Source organism: Lynx rufus, unplaced genomic scaffold, assembly GCF_022079265.1.
Source record: "Lynx rufus isolate CCGP_SWC_20201006 ecotype Redwood Valley unplaced genomic scaffold, mLynRuf1.p SCAF_5, whole genome shotgun sequence".
NCBI lineage: Eukaryota > Metazoa > Chordata > Mammalia > Carnivora > Felidae > Lynx > Lynx rufus.
In genome coordinates, this window is record NW_025814867.1 from 24,315,890 (window position 1) to 24,330,517 (window position 14,628).

General features: G+C 37.7%; 1 protein-coding gene across 2 annotated transcripts in view; it reads left to right on the forward strand.

Annotated features, from left to right (window-relative positions):
- TBC1D5 (TBC1 domain family member 5) overlaps positions 1-14,628 on the forward strand; it is a 549,135-nt gene that overhangs the window by 285,643 nt on the left and 248,864 nt on the right. For both annotated transcript variants that reach the window (XM_047100344.1, XM_047100345.1), the window contains 3 exons: positions 11,693-11,801; positions 13,527-13,616; positions 13,717-13,791. In XM_047100344.1, the coding sequence (XP_046956300.1) occupies positions 11,693-11,801; positions 13,527-13,616; positions 13,717-13,791 (274 nt within the window). The remainder of the gene's footprint in view (positions 1-11,692; positions 11,802-13,526; positions 13,617-13,716; positions 13,792-14,628) is intronic.

Here is a 14,628-nt window from a genome sequence, read left to right on the forward strand (position 1 = left end):
ACAGTCTTCATTTTCTACTCTCTAAGCAATTCATTCTTTGTTTTTTGTTTTTTGGCACTATTAGAATGGTTAGATCAATTGGCCTTATATTTGTTAGTGATAAAATTATGCCCTTAGTTATAAAAGACAGTTACAGTGGTCCTTACAATATGAGTATTTACATATATCTGTTTCATTGTGTTGATATTGTTACTTTGCATGACCTACTGTTTTGATAGTATTAAAGTTTTAGATTTTATTGTATCATAGGTGTTTGATATATTTAAATCCATGATCAAAAATTTTAACTGGGAGGTGAAAATGTGAATCTTTAAATCACAAAACATATTATATGAGATAGTTGGTAATGATACAATTGAGAATGAATATTATGTGCTTAGAAATATGGGAAAAATCAATAAAGCAGCTATGGAATAAAAAATAGCCTCTAATGAGAGAATATTTGAAATTTCAAAGAAGTCCTAATATCATCTGAACATATGGACATAGTTTTCATTTCATGATTAGAGATGCAGTGTTCTGAGATAGATATAGTAGTTTAGCTGGTTGACATATTATTTCAAGGATTTTCAAAGATTGCATTTCAAGCTATTTGTTCAGATTGGTAGAGTAATTCAGATGATAGGCCCAAGTCTCTGAACCCATTTGAAGCCAAACAGGATAGTTGAACACTGTCTTTGGACTCTCATTCTAATTTTTTAATGTGCTTCTAGATCTTAAAGTTGTCTTGAGCAACAGAGCTCTACTGTCATTGAACCAGGCACAGACCTGGTGTTGTGTGGATTTTGTTCAGTACTCAGTAATGAGTTTATATTCTCTTAAGTAACTGCTGTTGTTTGCTTGCCCCTCCCCACCTGACCCCTGGGTCAAACCCAGACCCCATTTCTCTCTTTTATATTGTGATTATGTAGGCTGAACGGGGACTACTTTGTTTCTATTTAAGAGATCCAGAAGAAGGTGTAGGGAGTGGGATAAATAAATAAAGCCCGGGTAGTCTGATTGACATTTTTAACACTGTTCCCATCCCTGTTTTTTCCCCCTGTACCTGGACTGTTGGTGGAACCTAGAGAAGGAACGCCCTTTCCTGCCTCTATATGTCTAGGTGCCATTCCTAATCATAATATTTTAAACAGCTCTATAGAAAATGAGCATTTTTTGTGCTTATTTTTGTTGTATATTAGCATTCCATGTGACAGCTTTATGGAAACATCTCTGGTTCATGTAAAGATATCTGTGGTCATATAATTGAAACTTTTGTGGCATTCATTTGGGAATATCTGAATTATTGAGCATATGGATAACAGAATAAAAAAAATAACAAAAGGCCTCATAAAATCAGGAGGAGATTTGAGTTCTCTTGAAGTAGGTGAGCTTTCAGATAACATAAAATTTCATCAGTGCAGAATACTTCTGCCTAAGACAGGACTTTTATGAAACATATTTTAATTTGGACAAGGAGGTCATGAGAAAATGGTTCATCTTCCACTGTGATGCAGAACAACTGTTTTTAAAAAAATCAGTAATAAAAATACTACTCCCACTGGTGTTCTAGCCTACATAGGAAACACAGTGCAGACTCGAATTAGGTCTCCACACCCTGATTCCTTTAATGTCTTCTCCCAACCCTTTCTCCCTTACCCCCTATACACGGTATTCAGAATAGGGATTTTTCCTTCTTTTTTTTGAGATAGAGTAGGCAGTTAAGGAAAGGGGTGAGGTGGGGGGGGGAGATACCTGCAGTCTCCCCTAAGACCCTCAGGAGTCTAAGCCAGGAGTATAGCTTCATTATAATACATTTACATTGTGATTTTGACCCCCTCCCTGCATGTGGGGATGGCTGTCCTAACCATTCCAACAAGGACCATATAGGGCCAACCCCTCCCCCCGCCCCATAGGAGGAGTCCCTTAGATGATTGCCAGCAGCCTCAGTCAGACCCCTTAGCTGGGACCCTTAACCTAGCAAACATTAAAAAAAAAAAAAACACGAAAAAAAAGAGGAAAGACAAGCTGACTCCTGTTGCAGTTGCCTTCTAGGCTTGCCTCCTCTCCTACTTGGAGAGGGTACTTTGATCTCAACTGCAACTAATGGTTTGCTCACTTAAGAATTTGACTGTGGATGGAGCACCTGGATGGCGTAGTCAGTTAAGCTTCAGACTTCAGTTCTGGTCAGGATCTCATACTCCCTAGTTCCAGACTCTGCACTGATAGTCCTGAGCCTGCATGGGATTTTCTCTCTCCCTCTCTCTTTGCCCCTCCCTACTCCCTCTCCCCCCTCAAAATAAATAAATAAAACTTAAATTAAAAAAAAAAAAAAGAATTCATGAATTCTTTCTTGACCAAACTCAAGGACTGAGGCTGGGAATGGGATTGGCTGCTGATATTTGGATGTACAGTGACATATCAGTTATTTACAGGTCAAATTTCTAATAGCTTCAACCAGCTGGAATATAACCAGAAACTTAGAAATAAGGGGAAACTATTAGAATACCAAAACGTTTGTTTATTAAATGTTAGTTTAGGTGCAAAAGAGCCGTTTCAGTCCTTATTCTACTTTCACAGTCTTATTTGACATTTTTGTTAAATTAGAAAAGATTATGATAGTTTATGATGTTGAAATAGGCTGGAATGTATGAAGCTTAAAGTCTAGTTTGTCTTTATTTCAAAAACGGCAAACTGAGCAAGTGACAGAGGGATGTAGATTTAGGATTTCTAAAAGCTAATGTACAATCATTACACAAATTAGTAGCCAATAGTCATGAAAAAAATGCCACTAACACAGAATGGAAAACTCCAAAAGCAAAGCAGCGTGGAGTTATTTAATGTGGGGCAAATGGCCATACATTTTCCAAATGTATAGCACATTTATACAAAAATTTCTGCAAGATTTAGGGGCGCCTGGGTGGCGCAGTGGGTTAAGCGTCCGACTTCAGCCAGATCACGATCTCACGGTCCGTGAGTTCGAGCCCCGCGTCAGGCTCTGGGCTGACGGCTCAGAGCCTGGAGCCTGTTTCCGATTCTGTGTCTCCCTCTCTCTCTGCCCCTCCCCCATTCATGCTCTGTCTCTCTCTGTCCCAAAAATAAATAAACGTTGAAAAAAAAATTTCTGCAAGATTTAGAAATATTCTGATACTCTCAACATTTTTATGTTGCTCCCCCCCCCCAAAAAAAATCACATACGCGGCATATATTGGTCTTTGTTTATGCTGGGTAAATGAGGTATTCGAGTATAGGATTTTTTATAGTGGTGAGTTTTTTTCTTTTAAATTATAAATTGTGAGATTTTCTAGCGGCCCTTGGATAGAGATATTTCCTTACCTTTTCAGAGGCCCATGTGAAATTACTTTCCTAGGCACATTAATCCAAAGAAATTATAAAGTCCATAAAGTCCATATTGACTTAAACTAAAGTTTACTTTATCACATGACCCATTTATCTCCCATTTAAAATTTTCATTTCCTGGATCTTTGAGGCAGTCTAATATGATCATATTAGGCTAATGATTCAAATCTTGGGTCTGATTCTTTGCAGCATTGATCATTTTTGTTACCTGTCATCACTAAAGGTTTGCTTCCCTAACTTTTATGTGTGTGTATGAGAAGAAGGAGGTGGGAGGAAGCAAGAGGCAGTGGGGTGGTGGTAGAGACAGAGTCATAGACAGGGAAAGGCAATCAGAGACAAAAAAGAAAAAAATATTACATCTATATCTGACCTTATTAGTAGCACCCCATTCATTTAGAATTAATTCTATACTGTGTTACATCTCTTACGGAATTATCTTGACTTTATAACTACTTGTACTGTTGAACTTTAAAAAAATTTTTCTTAACATTTTTATTTATTTTTGAGAGACAGAGACAGAACATGAGCATGGGCAGGACAGAGAGAGGAAAATCTGAAGCAGGCTCCAGGCTCTAAGCTGTCAGCACAGAGCTTGACCCGGGGTTCAAACCCACAAACCGCGAGTTAATGACCTGAGCCGAAGTCTGACGCTTAACCTAGACTGAGTCCCCCAGGTTCCCCGTACTATTTAACTTTTAACGTGTATCTGTCTTCTTTCCCCCGTAACACTATAGGTGATATGTATCATGTGTATACTTATGTTACAGGTTTTACTTTCAAAGTTAAATGTATACATGAATGGTTTATTCTTAAAACACTTTGAATTTTGATGTTCACTATAGGAACAACCTGGTGACATGAAGCTATTTAAATTTAGGTTTAAATTAATTAAGATAAAATATGTAGTTCTTGAATTGCACTAGCCTTATTTCATCAGCTTAGTAGCTACATGTGATTAATGATTACCCTATTGGACAGTCAGATATAGAACATTTCTGTTACTTCAGAAAATTCTGTTGGATACTGCTGATCTACAGATTATCAAATGAATGATGGATTCAGTTTTAATCCATTTAAATCTCTTTAAGAGAAAGTATTTATCTGAAGCATACATGTATTTCTATATGTGTAATATACTATAAGTCAACCCAGTCTTGAAAACATGGTTTATGAAATAAGATTGGCTTTTAATTAGGATATCAGATTTTGCTAAATAAATGCCTGTTTCTGAGTTACTGCAAAATAATTTGTTCTCAGTTCTATAAGCATTTCTTTCATAGTATTGTTTACATTATAGACTGTGTGGCAAATTCTTCATCATGTGGAGAGTTAGGTATCGGGGCGCCTGGGTGGCGCAGTCGGTTAAGCGTCCGACTTCAGCCAGGTCACGATCTCGCGGTCCGTGAGTTCGAGCCCCGCGTCAGGCTCTGGGCTGATGGCTCGGAGCCTGGAGCCTGTTTCCGATTCTGTGTCTCCCTCTCTCTCTGCCCCTCCCCCGTTCATGCTCTGTCTCTCTCTGTCCCAAAAATAAATAAAAACGTTGAAAAAAAAAATTTAAAAAAAAAAAAAAAGAGAGTTAGGTATCAAGTCCCTGCTTGTATCCAAATAGCAAGGTAAACGTGGTGCAGTGGGGATGGAACGCAGGTGGGAGAAGTCTGCAGGAAGGTGTCTCCAGGAGTTCCTTATACAAGAAACATCAGTGAACTATGGAATATAAACTATATTCATTCCAGACAACTTCATAGAGATGGTTTGGTACAGGATCCATTTCTCACCTCGTTTCTAAATGCCATTCCTTTGATAGTCTAATGACCTTTATTTTATACTTAATTTTTTATGACCTTGTGATACAGCTTTTCTTGATTCCTTTTCTAAAGGCATGTTTGTTGACTTTCCCTACATAATATGATCTTGAATTTAGAAGCTCTTAAACATTATATTTTAAAGAAAATGATCCATGTTTTTTAGAAAAAGAATTTTCTATCTGACTGTCCAAAACTAGCTCAGTTCTTTGTGTCCTTGTGGATATTGAGGTGGCAGTTCAAGATTTTTCAATTCAGAGTTAATTCCAAACCCAAATCAGAGCATCATCATAAATTAATTTTAACAAACCTCCACACAGTGAACTATTTGTTGCCTTTGTTTCAATGGAGCCTCACCGTATGAGAACATATTTCACCTAGACATAGAAAGAAATCCATTTTAAGCTTGTGAGTAATTGTGCATTCTGTTTTTATATTTATTTATATATGTATAAGTGATATGCCCTGATGGTTCATTATGGAGAAAAAAAAAGCTTTAAATAAAAGTAAGTTTTTAAAAATTCCTGATACAGGAAGCAAAAAAGCCAGTACAGTTTCTAATTGCCTTTTAGAGTCTCTGAGTTCCCTCATTACCTGTGATTTAAGCTAAAAATGAGGTAATTATAGATAACATCAGTGTTTATCTGGTTGATCTTGGCACCTGCAGTCCTAATGTTGTAGCTTACCCATATCTGGTGCCACACTTTACAGTCTGATGCTGACATACCTAATTTACACTTCTCATATTTCCATTGATTTTTTTTTAGTTGGATGTTCCTTGTTCTATTTGAATAGTATTTTTAAAATCATACTTAAGATGGCATAAAACTACATACTCTTTTACTTGGAATATTGGATTTATGTGCAGTCCTTTCATTAGTAAAAATAGCTAATATATTTCCATACAGATTTAAAAGTTTATTGTGTCCTTTTACTTACACATCTGATAAAGCACTTATGGGAATTCATTGGCAGTTGTTTCAAATTTGCCATGTGCTTTAGGATCATAAAACTGTTTTCTTACCTTGTGCTTTCACACCGTCAAATATTCTATGCATCGAACTCTGGTCTCATTCTGCTTAAAGATCACCTTTATTTTAGCCTGGCCTTTAGTGCTGCTATTAGTCTAGTCAGGTCTCCAAAAATGAAATGATCGAGGACTAGCTGACCTTGTAAAGTATGGGATCATCTCTGCGGAGCTCCTTCACCATACCACCTCCTTACCATTCCTCCCTCTTAGGTCTCCCTTCTCTGTGACCTGTTGCAGTTCCCCCGTGGTGATAGTCCCTTGTACCTTCCCCTCAGCAGTTTCTTTATCAGTGAAAACCAGAGTGTCTCCTCTTTACCAAGTATTGGAGATCCTCAGTACTCGACGGGATGTGGTCTCTGAATTGTTTTCAGTCGTCGTAGTTGTTTGAGTTTCTTTAGTTAGCCCCATAGAGACATTGCTCCCTGCCCAAGTAATGCATGAAAATGGGGTAGAAATTATCGTATAAAATAGACATTATAAAATTGTTTGTCTAGTATGTCATCATGTGGAACAATTCAGAAATTTTCTAGTCCAGAATTGCCACATAATCAAGGAATTTATGCATTATTTAGGTTACCAAAGTACTTAAACAATTAAATTTAGAAAGTACTGACTAGTTTTATACCAATTTTATGTGCATATCTTGGGAAAATACTACATAAATATATATAATTAGAAATAGAGATCTCTTTATGATCATGCAGCTTATCACTGCATATTCTAGTTGATTTCCATATCAAAAAACAAAAACAAAAACACATTGCCAAGAGTCTTAGCTACCTAAATAGGTATTCTTGGAGGAGAGACCTCCTTCAATTGCTGCTGCAAAAGTTGATTTCATTTACTTAGAAATGACTTCAACACTCAAGGCCAGCATTTTTAATCAGTCACAGTGTTCTTCTCTGAGGAGCACCTGGTATCCTCAGAATCCTTCTTGACACAGTGCTTCCATGGTAGTCACTACCAATCCATTACCATTGGCTGCAGAAAGGAAACCACTATTTGCCTTTCCCTCCTTAGATGCTGGTTGTTTTTAGGGACCCAGTGCCTGCAAGGCTTAGTGGTTGCCACTAGATGGCACAAGTGCTTTGTCAAGGGAGTCCTTAAGGCCCAGGTGTCTCTCTAGAATCTGTTCCCTTGCAGTGAGTGGTTCCACACCTAAATACCCCAGGTTGTTTTTAACCACTCACAGGAGCTATTGACTTATTTTCTCAGTCCAACTGGTGAAAACTTATCTCTGTACCCTTGGACTCTGTACCCTTCTCAAAAACTAGAAGTCTAAGGAAGAAAATCTGAGGTCATATTCTTGTCTTGCCTTCTTGCGAGAGGCCATTTTTATCCTTTGATGTCTGCAGTATGTTTCCCTTTTAGTGTTGTTTCCATGTTATTCCAGGAAGATGCTTTTACTAATTCTTTTTTTTCCTTCTTATTCAATTTTTCTGAGCCTTAGTTTCCTCACTGATAAAGAGGGGTTAAAAATATACACTGCAGGAGAGTTGTTGTAAAGGTTGAAAGTGATTTACTTAAAATATTATATATTTTAACAAATCAGGATTTTTTTTTTTAGCATTTTAATAGCATCATTGTCAGATTTTGGCTGTTACAGGCACACTGTATACTTTTCTTTTTTTTTTTTTTTTGATATAAGAGAGAGTTTAGGAACTACCTCTCTTTTGTTTTTGTTAATTAATCTGAAAAATTCCTTCACTGACTCCTAAACAACTTATTCTTCCACGTCTTGTTCTGAGTTCAGGAGTAGTTCGCCATTTGTATTTGTGATTGTAAAAAACTTGTATTTTGGTTCAGCTTGGGCTGTTCAAGCTCTAACAGCCCAGCTCTTGGGGTAGCATTTGAGTGCCTCTAGTGCTACTATTGTTTTCTACACGAAGTTTTAATTTTTAGGTGTAAACCTATTCCTTTAAAAATTTTTTTAAAATGTTTATTTATTTTTGAGAGAGAGAGAGAAACAGAGTGTGAGTGGGAGAGAGGGAGATACAGAGTCCGAAGCAGGCTTCAGGCTCCTAGCTGTCAGCACTGAGCCCGACGCAGGGCTCGAACCCAGGAACCGTGAGGTCATGACCTGAGCCGAAACCGGACACTTAACCGACTGAGCCACCCAGGCACCCCTGTAAAACTATTTCTGCCCTCTCTGTACTACCAGAGTGCTTCGCCTTAACCATATTATTACTGGTTTACATAACTTAATGCTTTATCTGATGTCTGTGAGTGCTAAGCACATAGTAGGCACTAAATGTTTATTGTGTTTATTATTACTCTGTATCACTGTTTATTAATAAAACACTATTCCATAGAGGAGAAAGACAATAAGTTATCTTGTGGCCTCTGTAAGTTCCTCTGTTGTTAGGGCTAGTCATCAGTTTGAGGTGTTAAGCCTTAAGTGGAACTATAAGTACCATGAATAAATTTAAATGATTGTGAATTCCAAAGATAATGTTTCCATTTCACATGCCTCAGTCTCCTTTTCTCTTTACCCACACTGTAATCAAGGCCTAGGGTCTTATTTAAGCTAACAAATAATTATCCTTCATTACATAAGTAGTATGTAACTTGACCTTAAAAGGCTGCTTAACTTGACAAGATGGCAATGAATCTAGCCCCCAGCTGTGTCTACTTTCGCACTGTCTTGGTACCTGTGAATAGGAGCTGATTTGGGAAGAGGCTGGGGAAGTTGCCTCACACTTCCCTCTCATCTGGAACGTATTGGTGATTTCAGGCCATGGAACTGCATGGTCTTGCACGTATTTTGATTCCTCTTGGGTTCAGAATGCATTTAAAATCTGGGCTTTTTGCTTGCAGACCACAAGCTATTTAGACATACATTTTCTGAGAAGTACTCATTGCTTATCTCATCTTTGAGTATTACTAAAACTGGATAAAAACAAAACTTGAATATGAGATGTGGGTAATATATGATGACATTGTTGGGAAATGGACAATATATTTTAAAAAATTATAGGTATTACAAATGGACTAGTGTGATAAAAAAAGATTTCAGTAAACATTTCTTTGAACTTGGAGTGGCTAAGAATTAAGCATGAAAACAGTAGAAAGAGCGTCAAGAGAAAAAAATGTTAGGTTTAAATTAGTACACAAATTGAAAAAGTTTCACTGTGTTGAAAATCAAGAAATTGGGTTAAAAATATGTGTGGCAGACAAAGCTGTGGTATTTTTTTTTAAGTTTTTTTTTTTTAATTTTTTTTTTCAACGTTTATTTATTTTTTTTGGGACAGAGAGAGACAGAGCATGAACGGGGGAGGGGCAGAGAGAGAGGGAGACACAGAATCGGAAACAGGCTCCAGGCTCTGAGCCATCAGCCCAGAGCCTGACGCAGGGCTCGAACTCACGGACCGCGAGATCGTGACCTGGCTGAAGTCGGACGCTTAACCGACTGCGCCACCCAGGCGCCCCAAAGCTGTGGTATTTTTAACATGAATAACTCCTCCCTTGGACCTATAATGAGGCATGCTAAAATAAAAACAATGTTACAATTATTATGAACACTAATATTTATTTTAAAAAAATGTGATATGCTGGACATGCTTCTGAGGGCTTGCCATGCATTTTAGTCCTCATAATAATTCTTTGAGGTAGGCTATTATTTCATTTTACAGATGAGGAAACAGAGGCACAGGGAGGTTAAGTAACTTGGCCATGTTTGCATAGCTAGTGAGTAGCTAGTAAATTGTGTACTGTTTCTGTGAATGCATGGCTTTCTTTTTATCCCATGAGTGTGGTTCTGCAATCCATTCTCTCTCTCTCTTTTTTTTTTTTTAATTTATTTATTTTTGAGAGAGAGAGAGTGTGAGCCAGGGAGGGGCGGAGAGAGAGAGGGAGATACAGAATCCAAAGCAGGTCCCAGGCTCTGAGCTGTCAGCACAGGGCCCCATGCGGGGCTCGAACCCACAAACTGTGAGATCGTAACCTGAGCCGAAGTCACTGAGCTACCCAGGTGACCCTGCAATCCATTCTCTTAACCACTCTCCTATGGTGCTTAAAATAGGCAAAGGACAAGAAAGGAAGTTTTTAAAAAGAAATAAAGTGACTCAAAAGCATGACAGATTTTCACTTTCACTAATGATACAAATGCACATTAAAATAAAAATGAAACATGACTTTCTCTTATGAATGGAGTGTTGAGAGTAAGACATTTTCACGGAATGGTGGTAGGAATGCATTTCTTCCAGTATGCTTATCTCATCTGGTGTCCTTCGACACTAGCCCTTCCTGGCAGAAGGCGGGTGGGGGTGGGTGGCGGGAAGCAATGCTGCAGGACTGAACTGGAAGGTCTCCTGTTTGAGGCAGTTAGGAAGGTGTCATTGCCTTGGTCACTCTTCTGGAAAACTCTGCAGAAGATACTGCACAGTCAGGTTTGTTTTTTTTTAACTGTAGGTGTGCAATAGGTTGCATTACTGGCCCAAGGAGCATGGTGTCAAGGCTGTCCTTTCTCAAAACGAGTAGGGTCTGGCCAGTGACAGTTGCACGTATAGGAGGCTGATGGAGGCTTGTAAAGGCTTTCTTTTGAGGAAGTCGCACTGAAGAGCTTGCCAGGGTTTCAGCTTTGATAATAAAATTTAAATTGTAAGTATATTGTGGCATTATGAACTCAGATATTTCATAAAGCTGTGCTCAGTAGCCTCAACTGTTGACGAATGGTTCTTGATGTTTAGCTTGGTACAAGATGCAAGGAATGTAGGTCTACTTTCTTTATTCAAACTCAGTAAATGGTTTGGGACAATTAATTTCCAATTGTTTCCCAGTAGAGCAGATTTACTTGTATATTAATGAGGCACAGGTGTTAGGCCCCTGGTGTCTGCGTGCCTGGGAGGCATATTTCAGTTGTTTATCTACTCAGCCATAGGTACTGCAAGGTACTCAAGCTTGCCTTTAACAGTTTTTACAGTGAGGCTTTTTAATTTTTTGATGTTTTTTTTCAAATTTGCCTGCACCTGTTAAAATTTTAAAACTGATCATGTAGAAAGAAGTTGCAGAGATTTCAATAGTAAATAGCACTAAAAGTTAAAGAAAGTAGTCTTCTATTATATTTAACTCCCCAGCCTGACACTAAAGAGAAATGGGTTCATTTAAACAGATATTTCATGTGAGAAGCCAATATAATCAACACTACCCTTTCTGTTGTGTATTTTTGGAGCAGGTATATCTTTGTCAGTGGCTAAAGCCGTCATATATTTATATTAATATTCATTTTTTTCTTGTTTCACTGAACTGCACTACCAACATTTTAGATGAAATGGAATAGCCTCCATAGACATTATGAATTTCAGTAGCTGGCATAATTATAGCGATCTACATATTCATTAAATCTACAGAAGAACTGTGTCCAAAAAGACAGCCATGCATTCAGAAACAGTACACAACTAAATATATACGTTTTAAAAGTTGCATTTCTTAGACTTATTTAAAATTAATTTCCTGTAGCACTCCTCTCCAAGCAGAGAATTTTAACAAAGGGATCCCCATGCTTTTGGTTTCTTGCATATAGGAAAGAATGGGAAGAACTATTTGTAAACAACAATTACTTGGCAACAATAAGGCAGAAGGGGATTAATGGGCAGCTGAGAAGCAGCAGGTTCCGCAGCATTTGCTGGAAGGTAAGAAGAAAATATTTATTTACAGTTTGTGGTTGCAGTATATCAACACATTACCTGATGCCCTGGGAGATTACCCATGCAGGGGATCACTGAATTTTCCAGGAGACTTCACTCTCGATGTTTTGGCCATCCATGTTTATCTTTCATAGGACATTTACTAATAAGGTTGAACCACCTTAGTCTCGAATAACTGGTACGGTAAAGGAGTCATTTGAAATAACTATTCTTTCATCTCATTTGATGGTGTGGAATTCAAAGCAACACCTTTACATTCCCCAGAGGTTTTGGCAGACATCCTTGAAGGTGGGCAGGAGTAGAGGCGGTTTTACTCTCAGGTTCCTGTTGTATCCAGTGCCTGCCTTCATTGAGGCACCTTCCCTTTTCACTTCAGAAGCAGCAGATGGAAAAGATTTTTCCTCTTTCTCTCTTTCTTTCTTTCTTTCCTTTCGTTTCTTTCCTAGAAACACAAAGCAAAGGGCAGCAAGAAAGAGAAGTAGAAGAAAATTACATCAGTCTTTTAAGAGAAAGGGCCACTGATTACCAAAACTAGTAATAATCTGTAGTTCTCTTTTTAATTACTTGGAAATATTGTCCCTTTTTGTTCTCTCAAAATGAATTAATGCAGGTTTAGACTTATTTCTGAAATGACTTCTACTGAAAGTTTTTTAGGTTTTATCTGCATAAATTAAGCATACAGAGTCTGTGCAAGTAAAGACAGTAAGAAACACATGATGTATTAGACAGTTTTAGATTTAATAATTTAGATTTAATAATTAAAATACATTTTTCTTCTGTTAGATGCAGGCAGTAAAGGCAGGAGACCTGCTGCTAGAATATTTGTATACAAATATTTGTGCCCCACCCCCCATTCCTTGTTGTTTAACTTTCAGTATCATTCGTTTGCTAAAAATAAACTCAAATCTAGATTTATTTTAATGTTGTATTAAACTAAATTAAATCAAATTTGTCTTTTTAAGAATGCTTGTTATTTTCATATGCTGATTGCCAGTTGCAGATTCCATTTCTGCTGTAAAAGGAATCACTTCATTTCTCAAGCTGTGCCCTCAGGTGTTTCTTCTCTGTCCTTTACCTGCCTGTTTTAAGACAAATCTTAAGCCTTGAGATTAATGATGGGACTTTGTGTCTGTCAATAGTCCATTAACATAAGAATTTAAAATGGGAATTATACTTGAACCTCAATGAATTCTTCTTGTTCATTTTTAATATAAATTTGGGGGGGAGGTTGATTGAATTTTGTGGTGTAGCTTTTGTGATCTTGTTTTTTTGGCCTTTGTTCACTTTTAAAAAATTTTTTTTTTTCCAACGTTTATTTATTTTTGGGACAGAGAGAGACAGAGCATGAACAGGGGAGGGGCAGAGAGAGAGGGAGACACAGAATCGGAAACAGGCTCCAGGCTCTGAGCCATCAGCCCAGAGCCTGATGCGGGGCTCGAACTCACGCACTGCAAGATCGTGACCTGGCTGAAGTCGGACGCTGAACCGACTGCGCCATCCAGGCGCCCCTGTTCACTTTTTAAATTATCCAAATATGTATATTTCTTAAACATTCCCAAATATACTTTATTGGGAATTGGAATGATATGAATATGAAATACAATGAATATGAATATCTCTTTCAGTTTTCAGGTGACTCTGTTTGGCATAGTTTTACATGTTACTTGTTATGATTTTTACAAAAGTTTCCTTTTTTTTTTTTCTTGACAGCTATTTCTTTGTGTTCTTCCTCAAGATAAAAGTCAGTGGATAACTAGAATTAAAGAATTAAGAGCATGGTATAGCAACGTTAAAGAAATAGTAAGTTGTACTTTAATTAATATAATTGTTTTCTTATGTATGCTTTCAAGTCCAGATCAGTCCAACTCTCATCTTTGTGTTTTCTTTTTTTCTTTGCCAGCACATCACAAACCCGAGAAAGGTTGTTGGCCAGCAAGATTTGATGATCAATAATCCTCTTTCACAGGACGAAGGGGTAAAGTTCATCTTTATTCATATCTCAACTTCTTTTGCCCATAAGAATATGCTTATGAAACTGGTTATCAATCACCATGAAAGCAATATTATTTCGTGCCAACTAATTTTTTGTTTTTTACTCTGTATACTATATGACCTAAAACCTGATGGAAATTATTCCATACTGTATTCATCCTGTGTTATAGGAAGTTTATGATGTATTACTGTGGAACGGCACTATGGAGGAGAAGTCTCAGGGGACCATAAGAACTCAGAGTAAAACCAAAGAGCATAAAGAGGGGGATAGAACTGTTTTATCAAGCTTGTAGTGGGCAGTGGGGAGGCTAGGAAAGCCTCTCTTTATGATAACTTGGTGGACTCACTTGGTGATAGATAGGGCTCACTTGGTGGACTAATCCAAGAAGAAAAGTAACTATTCAGAAGTTTTTAAAGAGGGGTGCCTGGGTGGCTTAGTCAGCTAAGTATCCGACTTCGGCTCGGATTACGATCTCGCTGCCCGTGAGTTTGAGCCCCACGTTGGGCTGTGTGCTGACAGCTCAGAGCCTGGAGCCTGCTTCAGATTCTGTGTCTCTTTCTCTCTCTGCCCCTCCCCGGCTCATGCTCTGTCTCTCTCAAAAATAAATAAACATTAAAAATTAAAAAAAAAAAAGAAGTTTTTAAAGATAATGAAAAAGATCAGCCTGTCTCCACTCATATTCCAGTGAAGACTAAGAATAATTACTGCCTTAGAGGTATTGTGTATCTTCTTCGGTTACTGCTCTTAATTCCTGTTTCCCTGCTAACAGAAAATATTTTCCAGCTAATATCCTAATATTAGTGTTTCTTTTTTTTCCTG